The sequence below is a fragment of the Arabidopsis lyrata genome (genome assembly GCF_000004255.2).
Source record: "Arabidopsis lyrata subsp. lyrata unplaced genomic scaffold ARALYscaffold_1, whole genome shotgun sequence".
Taxonomy (NCBI): Eukaryota; Viridiplantae; Streptophyta; class Magnoliopsida; order Brassicales; family Brassicaceae; genus Arabidopsis; species Arabidopsis lyrata.
This window is the reverse complement of record NW_003302555.1, coordinates 13,824,960-13,851,268: the sequence shown is the minus strand read 5'-3', so window position 1 is coordinate 13,851,268 and position 26,309 is coordinate 13,824,960. Positions and strand designations below refer to the sequence as shown.

The 26,309-nt window shown below is 38.6% G+C and overlaps 7 protein-coding genes and 1 long non-coding RNA gene across 9 annotated transcripts; 3 read left to right on the top strand and 5 right to left on the bottom strand.

The window, feature by feature from the left end:
- The first annotated feature begins 4,768 nt into the window (after positions 1–4,768).
- LOC110224631 lies at positions 4,769–6,056 on the top strand. The gene is made up of 2 exons (XR_002329134.1): positions 4,769–5,169; positions 5,626–6,056. It is a non-coding gene; the product is annotated as an uncharacterized LOC110224631 (long non-coding RNA).
- Positions 6,057–7,052: 996 nt separating this feature from the next.
- On the top strand, positions 7,053–10,965 carry LOC9329703. 2 transcript variants are annotated; one of them, XM_021013488.1, is made up of 13 exons: positions 7,053–7,445; positions 7,940–8,219; positions 8,346–8,674; positions 8,753–8,845; positions 8,944–9,034; positions 9,145–9,238; positions 9,315–9,412; positions 9,489–9,558; positions 9,655–9,752; positions 9,825–9,941; positions 10,036–10,112; positions 10,195–10,239; positions 10,320–10,965. In XM_021013488.1, the coding sequence occupies exons 2-13, from the start codon at positions 7,977–7,979 to the stop codon at positions 10,804–10,806; spliced, it is 1,842 nt and encodes a 613-aa protein (XP_020869147.1). In that variant the 5' UTR covers positions 7,053–7,445; positions 7,940–7,976; the 3' UTR covers positions 10,807–10,965. The 2 variants fall into 2 exon arrangements, with proteins under 2 accessions (XP_020869147.1, XP_020869148.1); XM_021013489.1 differs by lacking the exon at positions 7,940–8,219 and having other exon boundaries at positions 7,055–7,445.
- Positions 10,966–11,017: 52 nt separating this feature from the next.
- On the top strand, positions 11,018–11,940 carry LOC9326956 (epsin-1). The gene has a single exon (XM_002893595.2). The coding sequence runs from the start codon at positions 11,114–11,116 to the stop codon at positions 11,759–11,761; it is 648 nt and encodes a 215-aa protein (XP_002893641.1). The 5' UTR covers positions 11,018–11,113; the 3' UTR covers positions 11,762–11,940.
- Positions 11,941–12,154: 214 nt separating this feature from the next.
- Positions 12,155–13,973, bottom strand: LOC9326955 (berberine bridge enzyme-like 12). The gene has a single exon (XM_002890847.2). The coding sequence runs from the start codon at positions 13,868–13,870 to the stop codon at positions 12,257–12,259; it is 1,614 nt and encodes a 537-aa protein (XP_002890893.1). The 5' UTR covers positions 13,871–13,973; the 3' UTR covers positions 12,155–12,256.
- A 372-nt stretch (positions 13,974–14,345) lies between these two features.
- On the bottom strand, positions 14,346–16,317 carry LOC9326954 (berberine bridge enzyme-like 11). The gene has a single exon (XM_002890846.2). It carries the CDS (start codon positions 16,085–16,087, stop codon positions 14,507–14,509), a length of 1,581 nt encoding a protein of 526 aa, XP_002890892.1. The 5' UTR covers positions 16,088–16,317; the 3' UTR covers positions 14,346–14,506.
- Positions 16,318–17,327: 1,010 nt separating this feature from the next.
- LOC9326953 (berberine bridge enzyme-like 10) lies at positions 17,328–19,444 on the bottom strand. The gene has a single exon (XM_002890845.2). The coding sequence runs from the start codon at positions 19,133–19,135 to the stop codon at positions 17,555–17,557; it is 1,581 nt and encodes a 526-aa protein (XP_002890891.1). The 5' UTR covers positions 19,136–19,444; the 3' UTR covers positions 17,328–17,554.
- Positions 19,445–20,389: 945 nt separating this feature from the next.
- On the bottom strand, positions 20,390–22,377 carry LOC9326952 (berberine bridge enzyme-like 9). The gene has a single exon (XM_002890844.2). The coding sequence runs from the start codon at positions 22,228–22,230 to the stop codon at positions 20,635–20,637; it is 1,596 nt and encodes a 531-aa protein (XP_002890890.1). The 5' UTR covers positions 22,231–22,377; the 3' UTR covers positions 20,390–20,634.
- A 585-nt stretch (positions 22,378–22,962) lies between these two features.
- On the bottom strand, positions 22,963–25,105 carry LOC9326951 (berberine bridge enzyme-like 8). The gene is made up of 2 exons (XM_002890843.2): positions 24,307–25,105; positions 22,963–24,040 (listed from the first exon to the last, which is right to left on the bottom strand). Exons 1-2 carry the CDS (start codon positions 25,031–25,033, stop codon positions 23,085–23,087), a joined length of 1,683 nt encoding a protein of 560 aa, XP_002890889.2. The 5' UTR covers positions 25,034–25,105; the 3' UTR covers positions 22,963–23,084.
- Between the last annotated feature and the right edge of the window lie 1,204 nt (positions 25,106–26,309).

Below are 26,309 nucleotides of genomic sequence, written 5' to 3'. Positions count from 1 at the left end.
TGAATTGAACCATAAGGTAAGTATTTCAGTTTAAAAATCCATTTCGTACCTACAAGGTTTCAATTCGGAGCCGGTGGGACCAAAGACCAGGTGAAATTCTGGATTTGAGCATTGAACTCTTCCGACATTGCGTTTCTCCATTTTTCTTCGGCTAGGGCTTGAATGACTGTGTGAGGTTCTGTATCAACCTTGGCTATGGCTAGAGCATATTTGGAGTTTGGTTCGATGATTCCCTTTTTGGTTGAGAGGATGCGATGTGGTTTGGTTGAGAGGAGGAAGACGATGTTTGTGTGGTGTTTGTGGGTTGGGCTGTTTTAGTAGTTGTTGGGCCTTTTGGTTGGGTAGTTATGGTTAATGGGCCTGTTTTGGTTTGAGTAGTGTGAGGGCTAGTGGGCTGGTTTTGATGGGCCGTAACATTTGTGGTGTGGGCTGAGTCTCCTTTCTCACTTGATGTTTGATTATGAGACGGGGGAGAGCTGGAATCGGAGACCGATGGTGACGCCGTGGTCAGAATGTTGGTGTTCGGAGCTGACGGCGTTGTGGAGGTGGAAACTGTCGGTGTTGACGGAGTCGGGGATGGCGCGTGTGGTTACGAAGCCGTGTGAGGAGAGGACAAAACTGTTGGATTGTTGTCGTTCTCTGGTGGTGGTGAAGGAGCTGTGTTGGGGGCTGAGGGAGTCTCCGGAGGTGGGGCTACGAGTGGGATCACGGTAATCGGTGGCATCCAAGTTGTTATTTCAGTCGTCACTGGTGGCGAATTCGAGAGCTCGACGAAGGGAAAGCGATTCTCAACGAACTGGACATGGCGAGAGACGAAGAGGCAATTAGTAGAAGGCTCTAAGCATAGGAATGCACTTTGGGTAAGAAAGTATCCTAGAAAGACACAGGGGCTGGAGCGTGTTTCAAGTTTGTGAGAGCGATAGGGCCTTAGCCAAGGAAAACAAAGGCAGCCAAAGATCTTGAGTTTTGAGTAATTTGGTTTAGTGGCAAAGAGGAGCTGAAATGGTGAAGTGAGATTAAGAACAAGAGTGGGTAAGCGATTTATGAGGTAGACAGCCGTTGCACAAACGTCGACCAGTATTTGTTTGGGATTTTGACATGATGAAGGAGAGCGAGACCTGTTTCAACAATGTGGCGGTGACGTCTCTCAGAAAGGCCATTGTGTTCTGGCGTGTGGGGAGGGGAGGTTAGGTGAGTAATGAACTCTCCACCATTGTCGGAGAATAAGGTTCCAATTTTTGTTTAAAACCTATTCTCGACCAAGGCTTTGAAGCAAATGAAGGTGTTTTTAACATCGGATTTGAGTTTTAGTGGATAAAACCATGTATAACGGGTGAAATGATCAACAAGAATCAGATAGTGTTTGTGAGACTCGGCCGAGGCTATTGGGGAAGTCCAGAGATCTGTGAAGAGGTATTGAAGAGGACGAGTAGAGGAGATGGAGGTTTGAGAAAAAGCTAGTTTGTGACTTTTATTAAAAAGACAGGGAATTTGAAAATGAATCTGAAATTGGTAAAGAAAACTTGGAGACAACAGTTTTAAGAATAGGGAGAGCTGGATGACCGAGTCTCGAATGCCAATCAGATACATAAGCTTTGACTGTTAGAGTTGCAAAATAGGACGCTGCCATTGACTTCGTGATTGGCCACTCGTAGAGCTCATCTCTAGTTCATCCTTGGAGTAACTGGGCCGCCGAGCTGAGATCCTTCACCTGGAAATAAGCCAGGAAAAATTCAACAAACACATTATTCGCATTGCAAAGACGATATAGTGATATCAAATTTTTATGTATATCAGGAACATGAAGGACACTGTTAAGAGACAAAGAACGCGATATTGAAGGGAGAGAGAAGGAACCAGTATTGAGAATTGGGAGACCATATCCATCCCCAATAACAACTTCTTCACCTCCATTGTACTGTTGATGGAGCGATAGGTTTGCTAGATCAAACGTGATGTGATGCGTTGCCGCGGAGTCAACAATCTAGGGATTGTTGTTTGGACCGTGAGTCAGATTCACCTGAGACTGCCACGGCGATGGTGGAGTTGGTAGCAGTGGGCGTTAATTATGGACAGACTGGAACTGAGGATAACGCCTAGCCGAGTGGCCTTGCGTGCCACAAATCTGACAGCGACCTTGGTATGGTTTGGAGAAGCGTTGTTGAACCGTGGTGGACTGGTTGGACCAGTATGACGAGTTGTGAAGCTGCTGATTTGGTTTGTTCGATGAGCGGCAGCGGTTGTTGGTGTAATTTACAGAGATCGGGAGTGAGGAGGATGTGTTGACAAGAGCCTGTAACTTTAGCTCTTGATTGATGAGCTTTTCGTAAACCTCAGTAATGGACGGCGATGAGTCACGGCCTTCAATCTGAGCAGAGACTTGTTTCTAGTCTTCAGGAAGGCCGTTGAGGATGTATTCAATTTGATCTTCATGGTCGATGGGTTTACCAAGCTGATCGAATCGAATAGTGAATCCTTGGACATACTCCTCAATGGATTTGGAGGCTTTGGTCCAAAGTTTCACTTGTTGGCGTATATGTTGGATGTGAGTACGACTCGAGTTGGCGTAGGTGTCGGAGAGAGTGCTCCAGACATCATGAGCTGTGACCGCCTTTGACAGGATTGGCTGGACAGACATGGAAATGGCACCAAGAAGCGAGTTGTAGATCAGCTTGTCTTGACGTTTCCATAGTTTGTACGCCGAGTTGGTGGAGCTAGCACCGTTGGTAGTGAGAGTAGGTGTTGGTGCAGCACTGGATCCGTCGAGATAGCCAACGAGATCGTACCCATCGAAGAGAGAGTGGACCTGGCGGCTCCACATCAAGAAGGTGGAAGTAGTGAGCTTTGGAACGTTCGTCATATTGACGTTGATAAGGGAGGTAGAACCAGAGACAATGATTTGTTCATCACTGGAAGAAGACATGATATCGTGAGAGAGAGGGAGTTTGAAGAAGGTGACGGCTGAGAGAAAACGAAAAGATTTTAGGTTAGAGATCTAAGCTCTGATACCAGATATTATTGTGTAGAGAATGTTATATTCATTATGATGAATTACAGAGACCTTGAGGACTCTAGGTTTAATCAACATAAATACAAATTTTTAAATATGGGAGATTTACTAGATTAACCCAAATTTTGAGTTTAATTACTAGATTGACTCACAAATAATTTGGGTTAAATGAGTTATTTCATGCTTAAAATGCCTTTGTCTCATATGTAAAAAAAAATACCAAAATACCCTTCATAAAAATTCCAATAATTTTAGAAAAATCTGTTATCTACTTGACAGATTTCTTAGATTATGGTTACGACAGACTTACAAAATTTTAGCAGATTTGTTTTCCTTGACAGATTTTTTTCCATTTAATCACAGACTTGAACAATTTGTCACAGACTTGAACAATTTGTGACCGACTTATTGTAATGTCTGGAATGATATTATTCCTTAACAAAATCGGGTCATTTCCAATTTAATCTGTCGATTTAAGTGCAACTAAATAAAATATTTGATGTCGACCAATAGAACAAACATCGGCTATAAACATTTGGTTTTTATTTTCTTGTTAAAGAAAACATTTGGTTGATATTTTCACATGGAACATTTATAACAATTTTGATGCTACTCATATAATCCTCGTATAGTTTTTTTTATTTTCTTCTGTGACATCAAACTTTTCCAATGTGTTAAAGTGAAATAAAATAAGATACAAGCCACTTAACAAAACCCGTTCACATGTTAGTTAAGCCGTAAAGTTGCAAGATACTAGACTTCACACTCGCATGCCCAAGCACAAGCAGCAAGCACCCGGCCAACACAAGTAGTCACATATATCTTTTGTTTTTTTTTTTTCGTCAAGTCACATATATCTATATTTTTTTACATTGTGCTAAAATATCTCTTATAGATATTTTAGCAAAAAAAACAAAATATCTCTTCTAGATAAGTTTTAAAACTAATATCATGAGAAACAATCTATATCAAAATTTATTGATGATTGTTATGATACACACATGTTTTATAATTATGACGATGTGAAAAAGGCGATAAATGTACTTTCAGTCCTTTTTATCCTTAATATCGCCTTTATCAGAATGTATCTAATTTTACACTATAGTAAAAAAGAGACACGGCAAAAACATTATAATGTTTTTCTAAGTGTGATTCTATCCTATATATAAGAAACTGATAACAAAAACATTTTGAAATTCAGTTCACTATACCTTCTTAATCTGAAGAATATGAATCTTTTTTTTTTATAAAACAGTCGTCATTAACCTTGAAATTTATAAACCAATCAGTCAATATAAATTGTAATTAACAATCTCAAGCACACAATCAACTTTTGTTATAGATGCCGCATCTATAAAATTTTATAAAGACACCATGAAGCAGCAAAACTAAAATACTATTATTTCCATATATAACGACCGACATGTAAAGATGTTTTTATTGGAAATGGAGTTTTGTGTTTTCTGATATAAAAATTAAAAAGGAGGATGAATTTGTATATTGATCAATTACTTGATATAAAAATCATCAGTTAATTGGGGATGTACATTTAGTCAAGTGGTTAAGTCCACTTGACTCCGCCTTCCCCACCGGAGTTCGACTCCACTAAATCAAGTTACCCCGCGTAGTAGGAATTGGCTATGGATCGGGCCTTGTCGATCCAAAGATGTCAAAAAAAAAAAATCATCAGTTAATATTGATATAAAAATTACATGATATTGAGTTATTATACATAAAAATCTACTCATAATTACTCATAATCATAAATGCGGTAGTAAGTGGTCCGATATGTCAAAAAAAGAAAAAACTCTCTCGAGGTTGCCCTAGCCGTCCAAAAACGTCATCTCCGTTTTGCCCTCTCCGGCTTCCGGTGCTCCTCGCCGGAGCTGTGAGAGGGCCATAGGTTCTCGTTCTAGCTTTGTCTTCTTTGTGTAGTTGCCCTTTGAGTCTCCTCTCCGCTAATCTGAGATATCTTCTGATGAAAAGAAGAGTGTTGGCGCGTAGAGGTCGGATCCATGTTTTGCGTTTCAGATCTGAGTAGTCAAGAGGAATTGATGAGCATCGAGGGGCTTTGGACTGCTTTCGCTTCAGGTTCTCATTTTTATGCTTCAGATCTACCTTTGGTTCTTCATGAGGGTTTTGGCTCTCTGTCTCCGGAGGTATATGTCTCGCCTTCTCTTTCGATGGTTTTTGTTCATTTCTCCTTTCGGTTAGTTGTCTCCCAGTGGATTGATCTCTAGGGTTTAGTTCCTTTGCTTTCGGTGTCCTTCATTGGTCGGTGTATCTTGCCTTTTGGGATTGCTTATTTTCAACTCGACGGGTTCCTTTGTTGTGCCCCTACGTTTGGTGTCCGGAGTTGGGATTTCTTTTCCAATCGGATTTTGCATTTGGAGGGAGTGTTTTGGGTTAGTTGGTTTGCTTTTGGGTTTTTCTCTAGTTGATGCTTCGGATCCGTTCTGTTATGCTGATTTGGGATGAAGCAACGAGATACAGAGGTTGAAGTTTATGGTTTGGTGATTGTGCGGTTTGCTGCTCTCAAGGTTGGCTTGGTGGTTCTAGTTTCAGTGGTTCGGTCCTTTTGATTGGAGTTTGGCCAGTTTCTATGTAGTATGTAGGTTAAGGTGTTGTCTTGGAAAGTCGTGTTCACGACGGTTTCTCAATCCGGTTTCTGGGTTCTGGTTGGTTTGGCTTTGGTTTTTCGTGGTTCTTTCCGATTCTTATCCAGGCGGTGTGAGCTTTGTTATGAGTTTGGTCTTCCTTCAGTCCCCTTCAATAATTTGACATTTGGTGTTTTATCTCTACCTGCTCCCATTTGAGCTAGTCCCTTCTTTGCCTCTCTTCTTGTGCTTGATGATATCTTCTATTTGGAGTTGATACTAAGGTTTTTAATCTTTTTTTGGTTGAATTTGATGTAAGGTTTCCTTTCCTTTGGACTTTTAGTTTCCTTTTAACTTAGGGCTTTGCTTCCATCGTTTGGGCTTTGTCTCCGAAAAAATCCATTTCTTCCGCTGGCATTTGTAATTTTACAATGTATCTTTCTGATGTTTTATTAATCAAATCAGATGACAAAAAAAAAAAATGTTGACAAGTAGATGCATCATCTTAAAGGCATAGGCCATTTTTGTAAACGACCGTCTTCGTAACTACTTCTTTTTCTCGTTGACCTTACCTGACAAAAAAACTTCAAATTTACACCTATTGTGGATGGACTTTTTTTTACATAGTGTAGGTTTTTTTATATATATATAAATCCTAATTTTAACAATCACCATCTCTAATCAGTTAGGCCATTAATATTTTAAACACTAGTTTATTGATATCAATTTACAAAAAATATTAAAAATATATAACTTTTAAGATATATGTAATAAAACAACATGATTAATTTCATCATAAAAAAGTTTCTACAATTTACATACGTTAGACATAAGATATAAGTTATTCAGACTTCATAATCGAATTATATATCAACACAACTCTACAATTTACATACGTTAGACATAGTTTGCTTTACCCATATTCATATATGCATTTGTATATAATAATCTCATTTTCTTTTCTTCTTTCAGGTTCAGTTTCCAGTTTTGAAAGATGGTAACTATTATATACATGACACCGCAAAGTAACATGTCATAAAAATCCGTCGACAAAGTTATTAGTCGGTAATTAAATGCTCGACAAACTATGTGAAAAAACCATTGTAAATATATATGTGAAAAATATTTTTGACTCAATGTATATACAAAATACTGCTACACAAATTTGTAACTAATTGCTAAAAAAAAAATACAATATGCTAATCATTTGAGTAAAAAATAATTTGCTAAACTGATTTGACCGCGTAAAGCGCGAGCTATTAAACTAGTATGTAATAAAACAACATGATTAATTTCATCATAAAAAAATTTCTGTCAACAATATATATGATATATTATTTTTTGTAGTTTTGCATACTCTGAAAAATTAAACCCAATTTAAATCTCTAACTTCAAAAGACATACATTAAAAGGATATTGTTTTTAGAGAGAAATTACATATTTACAGTTTTATTGTGATGGGCCTTAAAAACAGCCCAATATTCACTAATTCAGGCCTCAACATTCCACCTCCCCACACCTCTGCGTTGGTCCGAGCTCATCATCAATCACCCAACTTCATCTTCTTCAAGCAAATCAAAAAAAAAAAAAAAAAAAAAAAAACTAAACACTGATCAAACATAAAACGAAAGAATATTGATCGATGCCGAAATTCCCCAACAAACCATAAATTCTCCAATATTCCTCCGTTTTTCCAAGAATTAAACCGGAATTTCCACCGGTTCAGGATTAAACCGATACGGTACACCCAATTTCAGCATCAGATACAAAACTAAACCAGAATCTCCCAATCACCACTGGTTACATTCCCGGCGCCGGAAACCGCCACGTCTCAGCTAGTAAGCATTTTTTTTTTTTCTCTTAATACTTTCACTGGCGTTGAAATTAAGGTTTGATCATGCTTGAAATATAAGTGGACTAATTCTTCAGCAAAAGAAAGATTGCTAAAAAATCAAACCTAAGCACGTCACTTTCCATGTAAACAAGGCCGGCGAGATATCTTCAACAATGGTCTTCTTCTCTTTCGATAAACAACAAATTAAAAAATGCCAAAAGGAAGTAAGAATAGTCGTCTCTCTGACTCTGACTTCTCTTTAAAATGATAAGTCAAAGAGAAATGAAAATAGAAGCCATTGATTCCACGGTGCTTCCTCTTAGCTTGTGAATGGTGTATAATAATAAAAACTCTTCCTTGTTCTGACTTTGTCTCTCCCATTTTACCAAGTCTTTCTTTTTGTCCCTACCATAGTTGCAATTCTTGATTTTCTTGATTCTTTTGGGTCATTTGATCTCTTTTGCTTTTTTAATACCGTTAGTTTCCTCTAAAAATTAGAGCTTTATCGGAGAGATAACTTGTTGGAGAAGAAAAAATGGGAGGTGCTTGTTCTTGTGTATACAAAGATGGTGATAAGAAGAAGTTGAGATCAAACGATGATAAGACAAGAGGGTTTTCTGGGAAACTGAAGTCGATGAGGAGAAGAAGAACCTCTGATTCTTATTATTCAGATCATTACGGAAGCTCGAGGCGGAAAAGTTCTAAGCCTGATGAGGTTGTTTTCAACTTTTCCGGTGAACTCGGTCCGATGCCTCCGTTAAGGAACGATTCTACTAAGGTTTTTGTTTTCAAAGGCTTTTTAGGATGTACAATTTCTCTAGGGACATATATGAATCATACTGTTCTAATGAGAAAGATTTCATCTTTATATTGATGAGAGTTTGTTTCTTGATTTTTTCAACAGTTTATGCAGAGGAACTCGTTTATGGGACGGGCTGGGGTTATGGGGTTAGAGAAGGCGGTTGAAGTTCTAGACACGCTGGGGAGCAGCATGTCTCGTATGAACCCGAGCAGCGCGTATCTCTCTGGTGTTACATCATCCCGTGGTGGCAAAGTCACTATATTGGCCTTTGAAGTGGCCAACACAATAGCCAAAGGTGCTGCTTTGCTACAATCTCTGTCTGAAGAGAATCTCAAGTTTATGAAGAAAGAAATGTTGCGATCCAAGGGAGTTAAGAAGTTGGTTTCTACGGATACCGCAGAGTTGCAAATTCTTGCTGCTTCTGACAAAAGGTTTGTGTTTTTTAATTTATCTCCATTTGTTTTGTTTGTGGTTCATTTTCTTTCTTGATTCATATTCTTTTTTTGTAGGGAGGAACTCGATCTTTTTTCTGGAGAGGTTATCAGGTTTGGCAATATGTGCAAAGATATGCAGTGGCACAATCTCGATCGATATTTTATGAAGTAAGTTTAGTTCTGCGTTGAGCAAGTCCTTATCCAATGCTTTTTAGTCACTCGTGTACCAGTAGATTTTCATTGTACACCGGTCTATAACGTTTCAGGCTTGACACAGAGAACTCACAGCATAAACTGCTCAAAGATGAGGCAGAGGCAAAGATGCAAGAGCTCGTCACTCTTGCCCGATTCACTTCTGTATGTTTTATTTTTCAAAACTCTTACATGACTTATCTCCATGTTGAAGTTTCAATGAGCTGTTACTTTTTTCTTGGAGATTTGAAATTAACTTGCATTTGCTTTATCAGGAGTTATATCACGAGTTGCAAGCTTTGGATAGGTTTGAACAAGATTACAGGAGAAAGCTTGCAGAAATAGAGTCTTTAAACCTCCCTCGGAGAGGTTGGTCTTGCTATTTATTTGATCAGTCCTAGCTCTTTCAAGAACTCTTGATTTCATTTTCTTTTTCTACATGTAGGAGAGGGTATTGTCATCTTACAAAATGAACTAAAACAACAGAGGAAACTCGTGAAGAGCTTACAGAAGAAATCGCTCTGGTCCCAGAATCTGGAAGAGGCAAGTGATTCTTGAATTGTTGTATTCGAGTGTGTGGTACATATGTCAGTTATTCTAAAATTTTCTTTTGTTGCAGATAATTGAGAAGCTTGTGGATGTTGTTTGCTATATACGGCAGACGATTGTGGAAGTTTTTGGCAACAACGGTAATGTTTCTTTGTACCTCTGGTCCTCTGATAATGACTAATGACTCCACTTCTGGAAAACCATATCTTAACTATCATTGTCTTAACTAACAATAGGGTTAAAAGACAATGAAGGAAAGCAGGGAAGAGAACGATTAGGTGAAGCCGGTCTTTCGTTACACTATGCTAATTTAATCCAACAAATCGATAGTATTGTAAGCTTCCAGATTCTCACCAGTCTTATTCTTATATGTTCTCTACTTGAAACTGATCCTTGAAATTTCTAGGCGTCTCGACCATCATCACTTCCTTCTAATGTAAGGGACACGCTGTACAATGCATTACCTGCTACCGTCAAGACAGCTCTTCGTCCTCGGTTGCAAACTCTTGATCCGGAGGAAGAGGTTTGTCCAAAGAAGATTTTTGTTTCTCTAGTATATCGTCAGGCATTGTTTGGTTCTGTTTCTTGTTTGGTTACCTAACTTGAGTGTTATGCAGCTTTCAATCTCTGAGATCAAAGCTGAAATGGAGAAGTCGCTTCAATGGCTTGTCCCGTTTGCCGAAAACACTACCAAGTAAGCATTCCTTCACCATCGTTTTTGGTTCAATATGTTTCTCCTTATTCATTCTTTGTCACATCATATTCAATTTTCACAGAGCACATCAAGGCTTCGGATGGGTAGGTGAATGGGCAAATTCAAGGTAAGTCTCTCAATCAACTACTGGAATTTTGAATCTTGAATCTTGAATCTGATCTGACAAACTACGAATGTGGAAAACAGGATAGAGTTTGGGAAAGGAAAAGGAAAAGGCGAGAACAATGGGAATCCAACACGACTTCAGACGCTTCATCACGCGGATAAACCAAAAGTTGATTCATATGTACTCGAACTCGTTGTATGGCTTCATCGACTAATGAAGTCATCAAAGAAACGAGTTCAAGGCGTTAAGCTTCAAGAAACCAACCATGTCTCTCCACCCAACAAGATTACCATCTCCAATACGCAACTATCCCTCTCCCCTGACTTCACCTATAAAAACCAACTCTCTTTAGAAGACAGGTTGTTGTTAGACAGAGTCCAAAGCATAAGATTCGGGCCTAATCTAAGTAAGAGTCAAGAATTAGTCGGCTTGAAGAAGAACAAGAAAGGAATCAAGATTTGGGCACTGAGTAGAAGTACAGGAAACTCTCCAAAAGTTGATCTTTCAGATAAGAACTCTTCTAGTGATTTGGATGTTCTTGATGGTTTGGATTTCGCTTTCCATTAGGCGTAACGTGTTCGGTTTGAGAACCGGTTTTTGATCCATTCTTCTGTATTTATAGATAAATTCTATCATTCTTGTATATAAAACACAGCATATAAGCACAAAACAGTGATGTAGTAGATGATACAAAAACAAAGACACTATTTGGTTGGTTTAGTTGGATTTGTGTGTTTGGTCAACTGCTTTCTTTTTTGCTCTCCATCAACTCCTCAGACAACCTTAAAGAAGCTAACAACTCCAGATTTGTCTGTCTATAAGAGCTGCTGTTTAGTAAACCGGAAAATATACTGGAAAATCACAAAAAAAAAAAATGGATAGGAAATTCGCCAAAACCGGGAGATGTATGCTTACAATCATTCTTCTGTGCCTTCTGGTTTCATCATTTTCAGAGGCTGCACAAGTAACCCAAATCACCACACCATTAGAACCAACAGGAGTCATCAATTCACCAACAAAGCCACAAGTGAACCAGAACCAACCAATTCTTGGTCAGCCATCTTCTTCTTCTCCTGTAAACCAGCCTTTAACCGGGTTAAGCCAACCATTAACCGGATTTAATCAGCCATCATCAACTGGACTAAGCCAACCAATTCTTGGTCAGCCATCTACTTCTTCTTCTGTAAACCAGCCATTAACCGGGTTAAATCAACCATTAACTGGGTTTAATCAGCCATCATCAACTGGACTCAACCAACCAATTCTTGGTCAGCCATCTTCTTCTCTAAACCAACCTTTAACCGGGTTTAATCAACCATCATCAACTGGATTCAACCAACCGATTTCTTCTTCGTCCTCTTCTTCTGCTCAAAACCAGCCCTTTACGAATCGACTCAACCAGAACAATCTCTCGGGCGTTCCATTTCTTAATGGAAATTCAAAGTTGAAGATCTCCGGCACAAAGATTGTGTTTATCTGGATTGGTCTTTTCCTTGCTTTGCACGGTACTGATAGGAACTAAACCGAACTTACACATCATATGGCGTGTCATCAATGTATAATTTTCATTATATTTGTTCTATAAACCTTTCTTATTGTTGTATCGTGGATTCTAGTTTAAGAGTGTTTATGTATAATTACTGAAATGTTATTTGTCTTCTTTTTGTTATTGGATGAGTGTTCGATCTGGTTTTAACTCCAGTTCCGGTTAAGTCTAATTTGTTTTTTTTATGTTCCGGTATATGGAATCATGGAGTCTTATATGAAGCAAACTAAAACCAACATATGATATAGTTTCAATTTTAACTCGAGATTAAGTTTTATCACAATTAGATAGGTTGACATAATGAACGTTTAGAAAATTAGAACTTAGAACTTAGAAGGGATGGTATTTTTTCAAAACTTGTGATGTATATGCCACAATATAGCTTGCAGCTAAATCTATTATAAAAATTATTCCAAGTTTCATGAAGAAACACTATAGAGAAGTTACTATGTTTACATCGACTTAAGTTTTCTATCTTCTATTAGAAGGTAAAGTTGGTATACTCTGCTCATTTCTAAAGAAATTCTCCGGATCAACAGCCGTTTTAACCCGGACCAATCGATCAAAATTCTCGCCAAAATACTTCCTCCCGTAGATTTCTCCCTTTCGATAACTATCCTCTCCATGATCATTAACCCCTATATCAATATCCCTATAGTTCAAATACGAACTTCGAGGATTCTTCGACACAAACGGAGTCATGAATTTATAGGTCGTTCTTAAATTACCAATGTAAAGTCTTTCCGCTTCCGGTCCAGCATCGGGCCAAGTCGCCGAATGCTGGATCTTATATAGTTTGTGCCGATGCGGAAACGCTGTTTCATTCACTGCGGTCACGTTTAAATTTCCTCCATACGGATTCAAAACCAAACCGGTTCTATCTAACGTCGCCAATTTCTGAAACAACCGGTTTAATTCCGGTTTGGTCATCTCCTTCTCAACGTAATCCGATTTCCTCTTGAGAAATTTAGCCGAATCCGGTTCTCTCTCGAGCAAAATCTCCGGTTTTACTTTATCCACGTCTACATGATTCATCCACCATAAGAGTGATTGGATCCACGTCATCTCCTTACAATCTTCTTTCTTCAAACCCAACTCCGGAAACTCCTCCGTCATCTTTAAAACGACGTCGTCAGCTCTTCCAAGATACAACGCCCTGAGTTTAGCGTTCACGGTACGTGTTTTGTTCTGCGTCGGAGAGGATAACAACACTCTCATGAATAAACCCGGGTCGGTTCTTGGAGCTACGAATTGCCATTTATGAACCATGTCAAGGGCATTTTCGTCAACCGATTTATCAACCCTGAAAACGGTTACGGTTTTTGGAACCGTCACGAGTTTCACTTTGAAAGCTAAAATAACGCCGAAGCTTCCGCCGCCTCCGCCGCGAATCGCCCAGAAAAGATCCTCTCCCATAGATTTCCGGTCGTGAATTTGACCGTTAGCGTCGACGATTGTGGAGTCAACGACGTGATCTATAGTGAGACCGAATTTTCGAATCATGTGTCCATATCCACCACCGCTTACGTGTCCTCCGACGCCGACGGTAGGACAGACTCCGGCGGGGAAAGCATGAACCTCGCTCTTCTCCCAGATCCGGTAGTAAAGCTCGCCGAGCGTCGCGCCGGTTTGAACCCAAGCGGATCCTGCTCCGTCATCGGTTATATCAACGGTGATGTTTCGGAAATTAGAGAGATCAAGGACGAGGAACGTCACGGCGGAGACGTAAGAGAGACCGTCGTAGTCATGACCACCGCTACGGATCTTAAGCTGGAGATTCAGCGTTTTGGCGCAGATCACGGCGGCTTGAACGTGGGAATCGACACGTGGCACGATGATGATCGACGGTTTTGGCGTTGAGGAGGTGTTGAAACGCGCGTTTCTGATGTAGGCGCGTAAGGTAGGAGTGAAGGAAACGCTGGTACGTGGCAAAACGACGGCGGAGAGATCATCGTCGGAGATAGTTGTCACGTTTTTGAAACATCGGACAAAATCTTCGTAGATAGTTACGGAATCTGCAGAACTCAATGATATAGAGGACGATGCAGCGAAAAAGAGAAGAAAGAAAAGATAGATTTTGTCCATTCTTTTATTTTTATTTTATTTTCACTTTTGAGTTTTTTTGTTAGAGATTTGGATTAATAGAGAATTTTTGGCTAATTGAGAAAGTGTGGGTTACTTTTGAATTTTCGGTCAAATATTTCCAACTTTGACAATGGTAATAATTGGTAAGTTTATGTTATTTAACTAAATTTGACGTAATATTAGGACATCTAATTAAAATTTTATGGGAATTGGCGAGGGTACATAAAAACGTTGAATTGTGAATATTTGAAACAAAAATGGTAGGATATAAAAAAGCAAAGGATATAATCAAGAATTAATCAGCCAAATCTTGAAATCATAATGATATCTAAATTTTTGTAAACAAAAATCAGAAGTGTGCATGAAATACACAAAAGACATGTGTGTTAATATGAATTATGATCTTTTCATTCAAAATCAGTTATAACAAATGAACAATCCATGTATCTTCTTAATAGAATTACCTCATTAGCAATGTAGGAGAACAACCACTTGTATTTATTATCATCAAATCAGAGATCAATTCATGATACATTTGACAACGATACATCGAAGCAAATCTTAATACATATCCTTGTTTATTTTGCTGAAAATTTTAATACACATCACAAGTGACAAGTCACAACATTCGTGTTATTAAGTTCGAACCGGAATACTTTGTTCGTTCCTCCAAAAGTTTATTTCATCGAACTTGGTTTTAATATCCACTAACCTTTCGAAATTGTCTTTGAAATATTTAGTCCCATAGATTTTACCTTCCTGGTACGTGGAATTAACACCTGACCCTATGTCGAGATCACGGTAATTCAAAAACGCCTCCCTAGGATTACTAGACACGTATGGGGTCATGAATTTGTACATCTCACTTGCACTTGCCAAATGATCCTTTTCCACGTCATCTCCAGCTTCCGACCAGTCTATGATATACTCAATGTTGAACAAATTTCCTCCTCTATGTGGGAAAGGTGTCCTCGAACTCGGGATCTCCCCCATTCTTCCTCCATATGGAATCCAATTCATTTCAACTTTACCAACCTCAACCAATTTCTTGAGTATCAAACCGAGGCCGGTTCTCCAAACCGGACGCTTCACGTAGTCTGATTTCCGTTTCATGAACAACTTTTTTGTAACTCTAGGGTTTAGTAACACAGAAGTTGGTGTGCCAATCGGAAAACCGGCCCAAAACAGAACCGAATCGATCCATCTCATCTCGGTACAATCGGTTTTCTTCAGCTTTAACTCTGGGAAATCCCGGTTCATCACGTTCAACGTCTTATCCAACCCGCCTAAATTCATCCCAATGAAAGTCGCTAAAACCGTTTTTTCACCGGGCTTTGTACCGTTGACCAAAGTCAAAGTCAGCTTCACGAACAAATTCCGATCCGTACTGTGAGAAAAATTCTGCCACTTCATTATAAGATCAACGGCTCCTTCTCCGACGGTTTTTCCAACGCTAAAAACTGTAACTTTCTCCGGCACCGGAACCAACCGGATTTTATATCCCATCACGATACCAAAACTTGCGGCTCCACCTCCTCGAACCGCCCAGAAAAGCTCTTCCCCCATGGACATTCGATCGAAGTAGGTATTCCCGTTAGAGTCTATGATCCTGGACCCGACAACGTTATCCACCGACAAACCATACTTTCTCATCATAGTTCCGTACCCTCCGCCGCTAATATGTCCACCAACGCCCAATGTAGTACACAAACCCGCCGGAAATCCAAGAACATTGCTTTTCTCAGCGATTTTATAATAAAGCTCTCCGATTGTGGCGCCGGTATCAACCCAAGCCGTTCCTTCCGTGAGATTCACGTCAACGGATTTGAAGTTGAGCAAGTCGATGACAAAGAACGGAGCAGTGGAGGTGTAAGAGAGTCCTTCGAAATCATGACCGCCACTTCGGATTCTGACTTGGACAGGGAGTAAGCGTGCGCAAGCTAGCGCCGGAGAAATGTGTGACCATGTGGTAGGGGTGATGATGGCGATGGGTTTTGGGGTGGTGGGTTTGTCGAAACGGAGGTTAGGTATGCGGCGGCGGAGGACGGTGGTGAAAGAGGAGTTTGATGGGATGTAGGTGACGTCGGAGATGAAAACCTGAGGGTTTGATCCTTCTCTTACGAGACATCGGAGGAAAGTCTCCGGATCGGTTTGGGACTGGGAAGTTGCAACTGAAACTGAGATTAGTAACAAGCAAATTATGAGTAATTTTTCCATTTTTATTTTTATTTTGATGTTTATTTTTGGGAGTTTGGATTATAAATTTTGTAAAGCTTGTGTTGTGTGTATTATATAGAGAGGCCGGGTTTTTAGTGATCCAAGTCCAAGGTTCTTATCTGTTCAATGAATTATTTATTTATTTCCCTTATTATAGTATATACTTCTGTAGACAATCAGCTGGCAAATTTTTTTAAAAAATGCAATCATCCCTAATTTATTTGATTTTCTTTTGTATATCGAAATCTCTTCTTGTATTTGATGGTGGATTAGTTTTGTATACAAATATCTGCGCCAAAGAAAAAGAAAAAGAAAACTTGGTAATACTGTAATAGTACACTTCTGTAAACAATCCTTTTTGGGTAATCCAAGGTTCTCATTTGTTCAATAGTACACTTTAGTTAATTTAATAATCCATAAAAAGTTGATTAATTATCCTTCAATGTGTGTCACCCAAAATTAAACAATTATTCAATGTCAAAGACTCAAAGCTTACAAGTTACAAGTAAGTAACTATTTTAGTCCGACCATCTTATCTAAAACCTAAGTGAACATTCTTACATATCGTTATGTTGAAATATGTGTTGCCACTATAGATATCAAACAAATTTCTATTACCGGCAAACCCACCACATGTTAAGCATCTGTATCAAAACCTGGACGCTCAAGTGGACAGGTGAGAATTGATTTCAAGCACATTGAAATTAGAGGAATACATTCACTTCCGTAGATCCTAGGTCCAGTAACCATTAGGCAATATTTCTTGGGTTATAAGTTACTGTAATTAATATGGGTTTTGGTATGAGATTTGTGGTTATAAAAACATGTATATACAAATTTTGTTTCACGCGTTCTATTCTAGCTAAAGTTCTTAGTCCGGATTAAATGTTATAGTGGACTATATATAATTGACTTTGACTTGAGCATTCCGGATAGCCAAAACGCGTCATTATCTAAATATATGACTTTTCAAAGTTTATTGTTTGCAGTGTTCATATTATATTATTATATATGCAAGATTTAGGAGATTAATAGATATATTTGTAGCTTATGCATGATGAAGTACGGAAAGGAATATGTATTTGAGCAGATCTGTGTATCGGGCAAGTCTTGTTTTATCAAATCCCGCGTTGTCCGTACGTAGTATATAGAGAAACGTTGAATGTCTTGGTCAATGAATGTATACATCTTTCCGTGCACGTATGAGTGTGTTATACACCTATAGTTATCCTGTCATGTAAGAAATAAACGAAAACACTTGTTCAATGACATGTAAGAAATTCAGAAGTTCATGATACAACTTTTTTGGTAAATATAGTTCACAATACATTTATTAATAACAAATAGTACTATATAGAACCAAAGATTTTAATACATTTTTTTCTTTTCCATTTTTTATTTACTAAAAGTCTTGATATACCATGTCACAGGATCGGATCACAACTCACAACATTCGTCATGTACTTATTAACTTCGAACCGGAATGCTTTGTTCGTTTTTCCAAAAGTTATCCGCATCTATCGTGCTTTTAATATCCACTAGTCTCTCGAAATTGTCTTTGAAGTATTTAACCCCATAGATTTTACCTTCCTGGTAAGTGGACTTAACACTTGACCCTATGTCAAGGTCACGGTAATTTAAAAACGCCTCCCTCGGACTACTAGACACGTACGGGGTCATGAATCCGTATAACTCATTCGCGAGTGCCAAATATTTTCTCTCGACGTTATCTCCAGCTTCGGACCAGTCTATGATATACTCAATGTTGAACAAATTGCCTGCTCTATGTGGGAAAGGTGTCCTCGAACTCGGGATCTCACCCATTCTTCCTCCATACGGATTCCAATTCATTTTAACTTTCTCAACCTCTACCAATTTCTTGAGTATCAAATCGATGCCGGCTCTCAAAATCGGACGCTTCACGTAGTCAGATTTTCGTTTCATGAACAACTTTTTTGCGACCGGGTTTAGCAGCACAGAAGTCTGTGTACCAACCGGATAATCGTCCCAAAACAGAACCGAATCGATCCATCTCATCTCGGTACAATCGGTTTTCTTCAACTTCAACTCCGGGAAATCCCGGTTCATCACGGTCAACAGCTTATCCGACCGGCCTAAATACATCCCAATAAACGAAGCCAAAACCATCTTTTCACCAGGCTTCGTACCGTTGACCAAAGTCAACGTCAACCTCACGAACAAATTCCGATCGGTACTATGAGCAAAACTCTGCCACTTCATTATAAGATCAACCGCTCCTTCTCTGACGGTTTTTCCGATTTTAAATACCGTAACTTTCTCCGGCACCGGTACTAGCTGGATCTTGTAGCCGAGTACAACACCGTAGCTCGCTGCACCACCTCCTCGAATTGCCCAGAAACGGTCTTCCCCCATCGAAACCCGATCGGTGAAGATATTCCCGTTCGAATCAACGATCCCGGAGCCAACAACATTATCCACCGACAATCCATACTTTCTCATCAGATTACCGTACCCTCCACCGCTAAAATGTCCACCAACGCCCAATGTCGTAGACAAACCCGCCGGAAATCCAAGAACATTACTCTTCTCAGCTATCCGGTAATAAAGCTCACCGACGGTAGCACCAGAATCAACCCAAGCCGTTCTCTCGGTTAGATTCACGTCCACGGATTTAAAACCGAACATGTCCAGGACAAAGAAAGGGACGGTGGAAGTGTAAGAGAGTCCTTCGAAGTCGTGGCCACCACTTCGGATCCTGACTTGGAGAGAGAGCTCCCGTGCGCATCCTATAGCAGCTTGTATGTGTGTCCACGTGGTGGCTGCAACGACGGAGATGGGTTTAGGAGTGGTGGGTTTGTCGAAACGGAGGTTTGGTATACGGCGGCGGAGGACGGCGGTGAAGGTAGAGTTTGTTGGGATATAAGCGACGGCGGAGTTAGGACTTGTTGGGTCCGTTGGTTGTCTATCGAGACATCGAAGGAAAGCTATTGGATCGGTCACGGATTGTGAAGTTGTGATTGATGTTGAGATCAGTAGTAGCAGAGAGATCACGAGCCATTTCTCCATTTTTTTGCTCTGTTTATTTTTTGGAGTTTGGATTATATTTTTGAAAGCTCGTTTTTGAGTATTTATATAGAGAAGAGATTAATTAATTTTTTTCTATAATATCAAAGATTGTCAATGAATTAAGTATTAGTCCGACTATCTTATCCGAACCTAAGTGAAATATATTAGTATAGATAGTTTTAGACTTTTAGTAAAGTAGACAGTAGTTTTCAAAAGTTAATCAGACAAAGTTTTCGAAACTATCTATTTCCCTCTATAGGTTCATGAGAAATTACTAGAGATCAAAACAAATAATCAAACTCGTAGAGATTTTTTTTGTTTTTAACACCAAATTTTTAATTGTGAGGATTAGGAATTAATCATTCTCTTTATACACTGATTCTTTCTTGATAAAAAATCTCCCGGATATATACACACTTTTTGACGTCATATATATATTTATTTATTTCACGTTTGTTTTGACAGCTACAAGTTTTTTTCGTATCATAAAAAATCTCAAATAATAAACAAACATTAAAATTAATACTAAAAAATTGTTAATGATATTCATCAACTATGTGCATGCTCTAAAAGTTATAGGGGACTAAATATTATTTGACTTTGACTTTTACATATTGTTATTGTATTTATGAGCACTCCGGTAAGCGATAGCCGATAACGCGTCATTATCTAAATATATGACTTTTCAAAGTTTAGAGTTTGCAGTGTTCATATATATGAAAGATTTGGAGATTAATAGAATAGTTTTTAATTTAGCTTAGGCGTGAGCTAGTACGGATCGAGTTTTTTATTAATCATTTGTATATGTTGAGATTCGTTAGAGATTTATGTCTATGATCCAGATCTATGTATCGTGCAAGTCTTGTTTATCAAATTATGCGTTGACCGTTTTCGGTGATTATCTTAGTCAATAAATATATCATCTTGCGTGCATGTGGGTGTGTTATCCTCTATATACGAAAATAGAGGACTCTCTTTGAAAATTCATTTTTTTAAAGGACATGTAAATATTCATTAGTTGACATATTATTTTTTATACACATAGTGCTTGGCTGATGTATAGTTTAACTAAATATATAGTTTGTAAAAGTCAAATAATTACATGTATATAGTTAAAAACATATTTATTTGTTCTTTTCCATTATGACTCATTTGTGAATTTTGTGTTCAAAAGTACAAAATACGTGATCCGGCTAAGTGACCGATTCCAATTGACAATTCCAACACATTTTTTACTGGAGTGAAAATAAAGAAAAGTAAAAAAGACATCTTTTTTTGTCATATAAATATAAATTTCGAAAGTGCATAATACATATACAGGAAAACAATTGACTACCTCATCTTCTAATCGGAGACAGAGGTTCAAGTCTGAATTCGATAAAAACAGAGAGCTCAAAAACTCTTCGCATTTTACATCAAATACTTATATTATTTCTTGCATGTTAATAGTAAAATATAAATTTTGGTAAAACTTGTCAATAGAAGTGTGTCTCTAGTCTCTAGTGGCTGGAGAGCACTGGAATGCTCTGCTCGTACCGGAAAAAGTTGTCGGGATCAACTCTGCTCTTGATATTAACCAATTTCTCGAAGTTATCCTTAAAATATTTAACTCCGTACACTTTACCTTCCTCGTACGTCGAATTCAAGCTCTTGCCAATGTCGACGTCTCTATAGTTCAAAAACGCTTCTCTTGGATTCTTTGACACGTAAGGGCTCATTGCCTCGAACACTCTTTCCGTCTGGCTCAAGCAATCTTTAGCCACTGCTTCCCCTGGCACGAACCAGTTTGCTGCGTACTGAATCTTGAACATGTTTCCTGCTCGGTGCGGGAAAGCGGTCTCGGTCGATGGAATCTCGCTCATCCTCCCTCCGTAAGGGTTAAAAGCCATTGTCACGTTCTCGTTCTCTGTCAGGACCTTGAATATCGACTCTAAACCGGTTCTTGAAATCGGTTTTTGGACGTAATCGGATTTTCTCTTGAGGTAGATTTGCTTTTGCGGGATCCGGTTTAGCATACTCGTTGTTGGTGCTGTACCTGGTGGGATACCGAGCCAGAACAGAACCGATTCGATCCATTTCATTTCTATACACTCTGTTTTGTTCAGACCAAGCTCAGGGAATTTCGCGTTCATGATTTCTAGAAGCTTCGATGAGTTTCCGAGGTACATTCCCATGAAAGAAGCCTTCACGGTTTTGTTGCTTGAGCCTAAAGTTAATCTTATGAACAGATCGTTGTCGATCTTGTCTGCGATCTCTTGCCATTTGGTTACAAGTTCCGTGATGTTCACACTTCCTCTGTTTCCAACCGTTTCAACGTTGAAGACTGTGACTTTAGTCGGCACCGGAACAAGCTTAATCTTCCAAGCTAAGACAACACAGAAACTAGCAGCTCCACCACCACGTAAGGCCCAGAAAAGATCTTCTCCCATTGAGCTCCGGTCCAAGACTCTTCCTTTAGCGTCAACGATCTTAGCGTCTATAATGTTATCGATCGATAAACCGTATTTCCTCATCATGTTTCCATAACCGCCACCGCTAAAATGTCCACCAGCGCCTAAACCAGGGCAGATTCCGGCAGGAAATCCACGAAGATCATTGCTTTTGTTGGCGACTCCGTAGTAGATCTCTCCAAGCGTAGCACCGGATTGGACCCACGCGGTGTCGAGTTTAGGATCTATATTGATAGACCGGAGATTGAACATGTCTAGGACAACGAAATCAATGGTTGATAAATACGACATACCGTCGTAGTCATGGCCTCCGCTGCGTATCCGGAGCTGGAGGCCGAGATTCTTGGCGCAAGTGATTGTAGCCTGGATGTGAGTGACATCCGCCGCAGCTACAATCGCGACGGGTTTACGTGTCGTGTTGTTGAAGTAACGAAGATTACGGACGTAATTGTTAAGGATTGTGAGGAAATTAGGGCTTTGTTGAGTGTAGATGAAGTTTTGGATTGGGGATTTTGGATTTGAAGGTTTAAAATCAGCTAAGCATTGTGCGAAAACGTCTTCGAGTGATGGTGGTGATGCGAATGATCTTGGGATTGCGAGAAGAAAAATGGTGATGATTAGGGTTTGAGTTGTTAGAGATGCCATTCTTCTTCTCTTTTGTTGAGTATTGGTTTGAAAGATTTGTTTAGGGGTTTGTACTCTTATATATTTGTTAATTCGACATGAATAGAATCGGCTATTCTTGTAAATGCATATCTTTTTGGCAGATTTTATATCTTTATAAATTAGTCAATTACTCAATATGGAGGTTTAATGCTTAATATGGCGATTCATATCTATATCTGTTTTATATAATCCTAATTTATAAGCTCAACTTTATCCGGTCTATTTTTTGAACTTTAATTAATAGAAACAAGATTCTAAATAAATGGCATGATCTTCATCTGTATCCTTTTTGCCGGAAAGGAAAAAAATAAGAAAGACTTGAATATTTTTTAATTAGTTTCAATTTTTTGAAGATCGTATAAATTCAAAGTAACATCAGTTTTCTAAACTAAAAAATCTTCTGTTTTTTTTTTTCTTTAAATAATTGATCACTTTTGTCAAGAATGCAATCTCTATCATCAAAAGAGAGAGTGCAATCTCCAATAATTAAGTATGTTATCTAATCAAGGATTTTAATATCATATATGAATCGAGACATAATCAATAGCTATAAAACAACTATTATTGTCTTTTTACAATAACCATATTAATTTATTAATTGATCAATAAAAAATGTTACCATTAATTTGTTATTATTATGGCAAATAAGTGCTTACGAACTAGAACAAGTACTTAAACTAGAACGGTATGATCGTATTTTCTTTATCAACATAATCAAATATTCATCTTATTATACTATTTTTATTTAATATCAAACTTAAAATAAATAAACATACAACATATAATCATTATACAACAACAAATTTCACTAACCAATTATCAAATAAATACACTTATGGTAACACAGGAATACTCTGTTCATTCCTAAAGAAATTACCACGATCAACTCTCGTCTTAATCTTCACCAATCTCTCGAAATTACCTGCGAAATATTTCTTCCCGTAACGCTTACCTTCAACGTAGCTACTCATTTTACCATTATGAGAATTAATCCCCAAATCAACATCACGGTAATTGAAAAACGACTGTCTCGGATTCTTGGAAACAAACGGTGTCATGAATTGGTACAACTTCCTCGTCAATTCCATGTACCGGTCGGTTAACCTATCTTCTCTCCAATTCGCTGCGTACTGAATCTTCCAAAGATTCCCGGCTCTGTATGGGAACGGAGTCACCGTCGATGATATCCTCCCCATTGCACCACCGTATGGATTGAAAGCCATTGTCGGAATTTCAAGCTCGATCATTTTCTTCCAAATCGATTCTAAACCGATTCTTGAAATCGGTTCACGTACGTAATCTGATTTCCTCTTGAGGTAGTTCACGGGTTGATTCCTTTGGAGTAAGAGTTTCTCCGACGAACCCACTTGGATATTCGTCCAGAATAGCACAGATTGGATCCAACTCGTTTCGGTACAGTCAGACCGGACCAAACCCAATTCTGGGAATCTCCGGTTTAATATCGACAGAAGCGTTGTTGTGTCTCCAAGAAACATAGCTATGAATGTTGCCCTGACGGTCTTTTGAGATGAAACGGTGCTGTTTACTACGTCGATGACTGTTCTTATAAAGAGCTCGTCGGGAAGCTCCGGTGCGACTCGTTGCCACCGGTTAACAATCTCCGTCGCGTTTTGCTCTAACGTCCGGGAGATTCTGAAAACGGTAACGTTTTCAGGGACTTCGACGAGGTTTATTTTGTAGGCCAAAACGACGCCGTAACTTCCTCCTCCTCCTCCGTTTATTGCCCAGTAGAGATCTTCTCCCATCAATTTTCTATCCAAAATTTTTCCTGAAAATTTTCACATATATTGAGGACATATAAATATAAATATTCAGGTAAATAAAAATGTAACAGAAAGTTATAATTCTGTCAAAGGTTGATACTCTATAAGTGATTGTCTATTGATTGCTTGGTTAATTTTATGTTGACCAATTTTTTAATCGATGTGACCAAATTCATTATCCGAATGAGTTTGTTGATCTTTTAGGACATTGATTCATACGATAAAATTTAATTAGCATAAAAAATGATGAAGCTAGAGATAGTGATTATACCATTGACGTCAACCATTCTTGCATCGATGGTATTATCTACGGTGAGACCGTATTTTCTCATCATGTTACCGTAACCTCCACCGCTAATATGGCCGCCGACACCAACTGTCGGACAAATCCCAGCGGGGTAAGCTAGGGTTTTGCTCTTCTCCCATATATAGTAATAAACTTCTCCAAGAATGGCACCGGTTTGGACCCATGCGGTTTTACTCGCCACGTCAACATCAACGGACCGAAGATTAAACATGTCAAGGACGAAGAACGGTTTGCGAGAGTACGTAACGTATGACAAGCCGTCGTAGTCGTGGCCTCCGCTTCTGATTTTCATCTGAAGGTTGTGGCGTTTGCCGCAAGTAACCGCAGCTTGCACATGGGATTCATGTGTTGCGGCGATTATGAGGAAGGGTTTGGGAGTGGAGGAGATGTTGAAGCGGAGGTTACGGATGTTGGCTTGTAATACGGAGGAGTAGGAGCGGTTTCCGGCGAAGAAGATAGCGGGGGAGATGGGATGTTTGGGGTCGGAGTTTGAGGTTAGGCATTGTGTGAAAGTCTCCGAGTTTGCTGATGATGAGCTTGATTGCCATATGAAGACAACGAAAAAGAGAAAAAGAATCAATGTATATTTCATTTTTAGAGATTGAACGTCGAAATACAATAAAAATAAATAAATGATTGAGTTAATGGATGTCGTTGAGGCCTTTTGGTTTTTATAGAGAAGATCATGCATGATGCCAAAATGTTTGACCAAGAAAAGTCAAATGTGGGTTCAAGTTGTCCCAAAGATTTTGATCAGTCTGGTGATCGTAATATATTCTAGAATTTATATTTAAAATTCAAGAATATTGTATATACAATTGCGTGTGTCAACGTATAATATCACTAATGGATTTAAAGATTTGAATGTACTTTTCAAAATTAGACTGGATTCAAAATCAAAATGAGAAGTATGTCTCGGAAGTAGTTAACCGATTTTTTTTTCTCTTAAAACTATTATAGCTAGGCATTACTTGACTTATGTAACGTTTATCGTTCAATTTCTTTTACCAATAAAATTCAAAATCTAAGGCTCATAATCTCTTTTGGTTTGGACTAATCTCGATAATATTTAATAAATGATCATCGGATAATCAAATTTGGGAGTAAAGATTCAAGCTTGTTCCAAAGAAAATTTTCGTAAGTGAGCATTCGATGTTGGGTCAACACATACACTGCCTCTATGAGTTTAGAAATATAAATGATTTAGGTGAGACTCATATATATCAGCATATGAATCTGCAGTTGTTACGTAAAATCCAAAAAATTATAATTTTAATGGGAATAATATATAAGAAGTGTTTATATATGAGAATTATTGACTGAAAGATAACATGAAAACCAACGTGGGTTGGGCTAGTGGCACTTGAGGAGGTAATTCTAATATGGTGCCCGCAGTTCGAGGGCTAGCGTTGGCCACTGCGGTATTCACATGGCGGCTGCAGGCCTCCAGGAAACATACTAAGCGTTGGGTTCGGACGGCCTGAAAGGGAACCGGCCTCAAGCCTTGGTGCTAGTCGGACTTCGGCCCGGATACCTGGGTTATCAAAAAAAAAAAAAAAAAAGATAACATGAACTCATGAAGGATACATTTGAGCGGCTGGTTTTACTTTCATATTGTTGACCGAAGTATTATCATTGGGGCCGCATATAAAGAAAAAAAAAATGAGAAAATGGATTTTAATTGATTATATCAGTAATAAGCTGAAAATTAAAGGATACTGATATTTTTTGTTAAAGTATATTGATATTGCCAAAAAAAATTTTGCATACACGAATGTTAGCCTATAGATTAGAGAGAAGCTAGCATAATTAAGCTGTCCATCAAAAAATGCAACTATGATGAGGACTCGTGGAAACAATGACAAAGACTCTAACTCTTTCGAGCTGCGGAGAAAATCACGTGAATATCTGAGTTTCGTGGTTCAAAATCAACGTTATTTTCGAGATTCTGTTAGTAGAATTTTCGC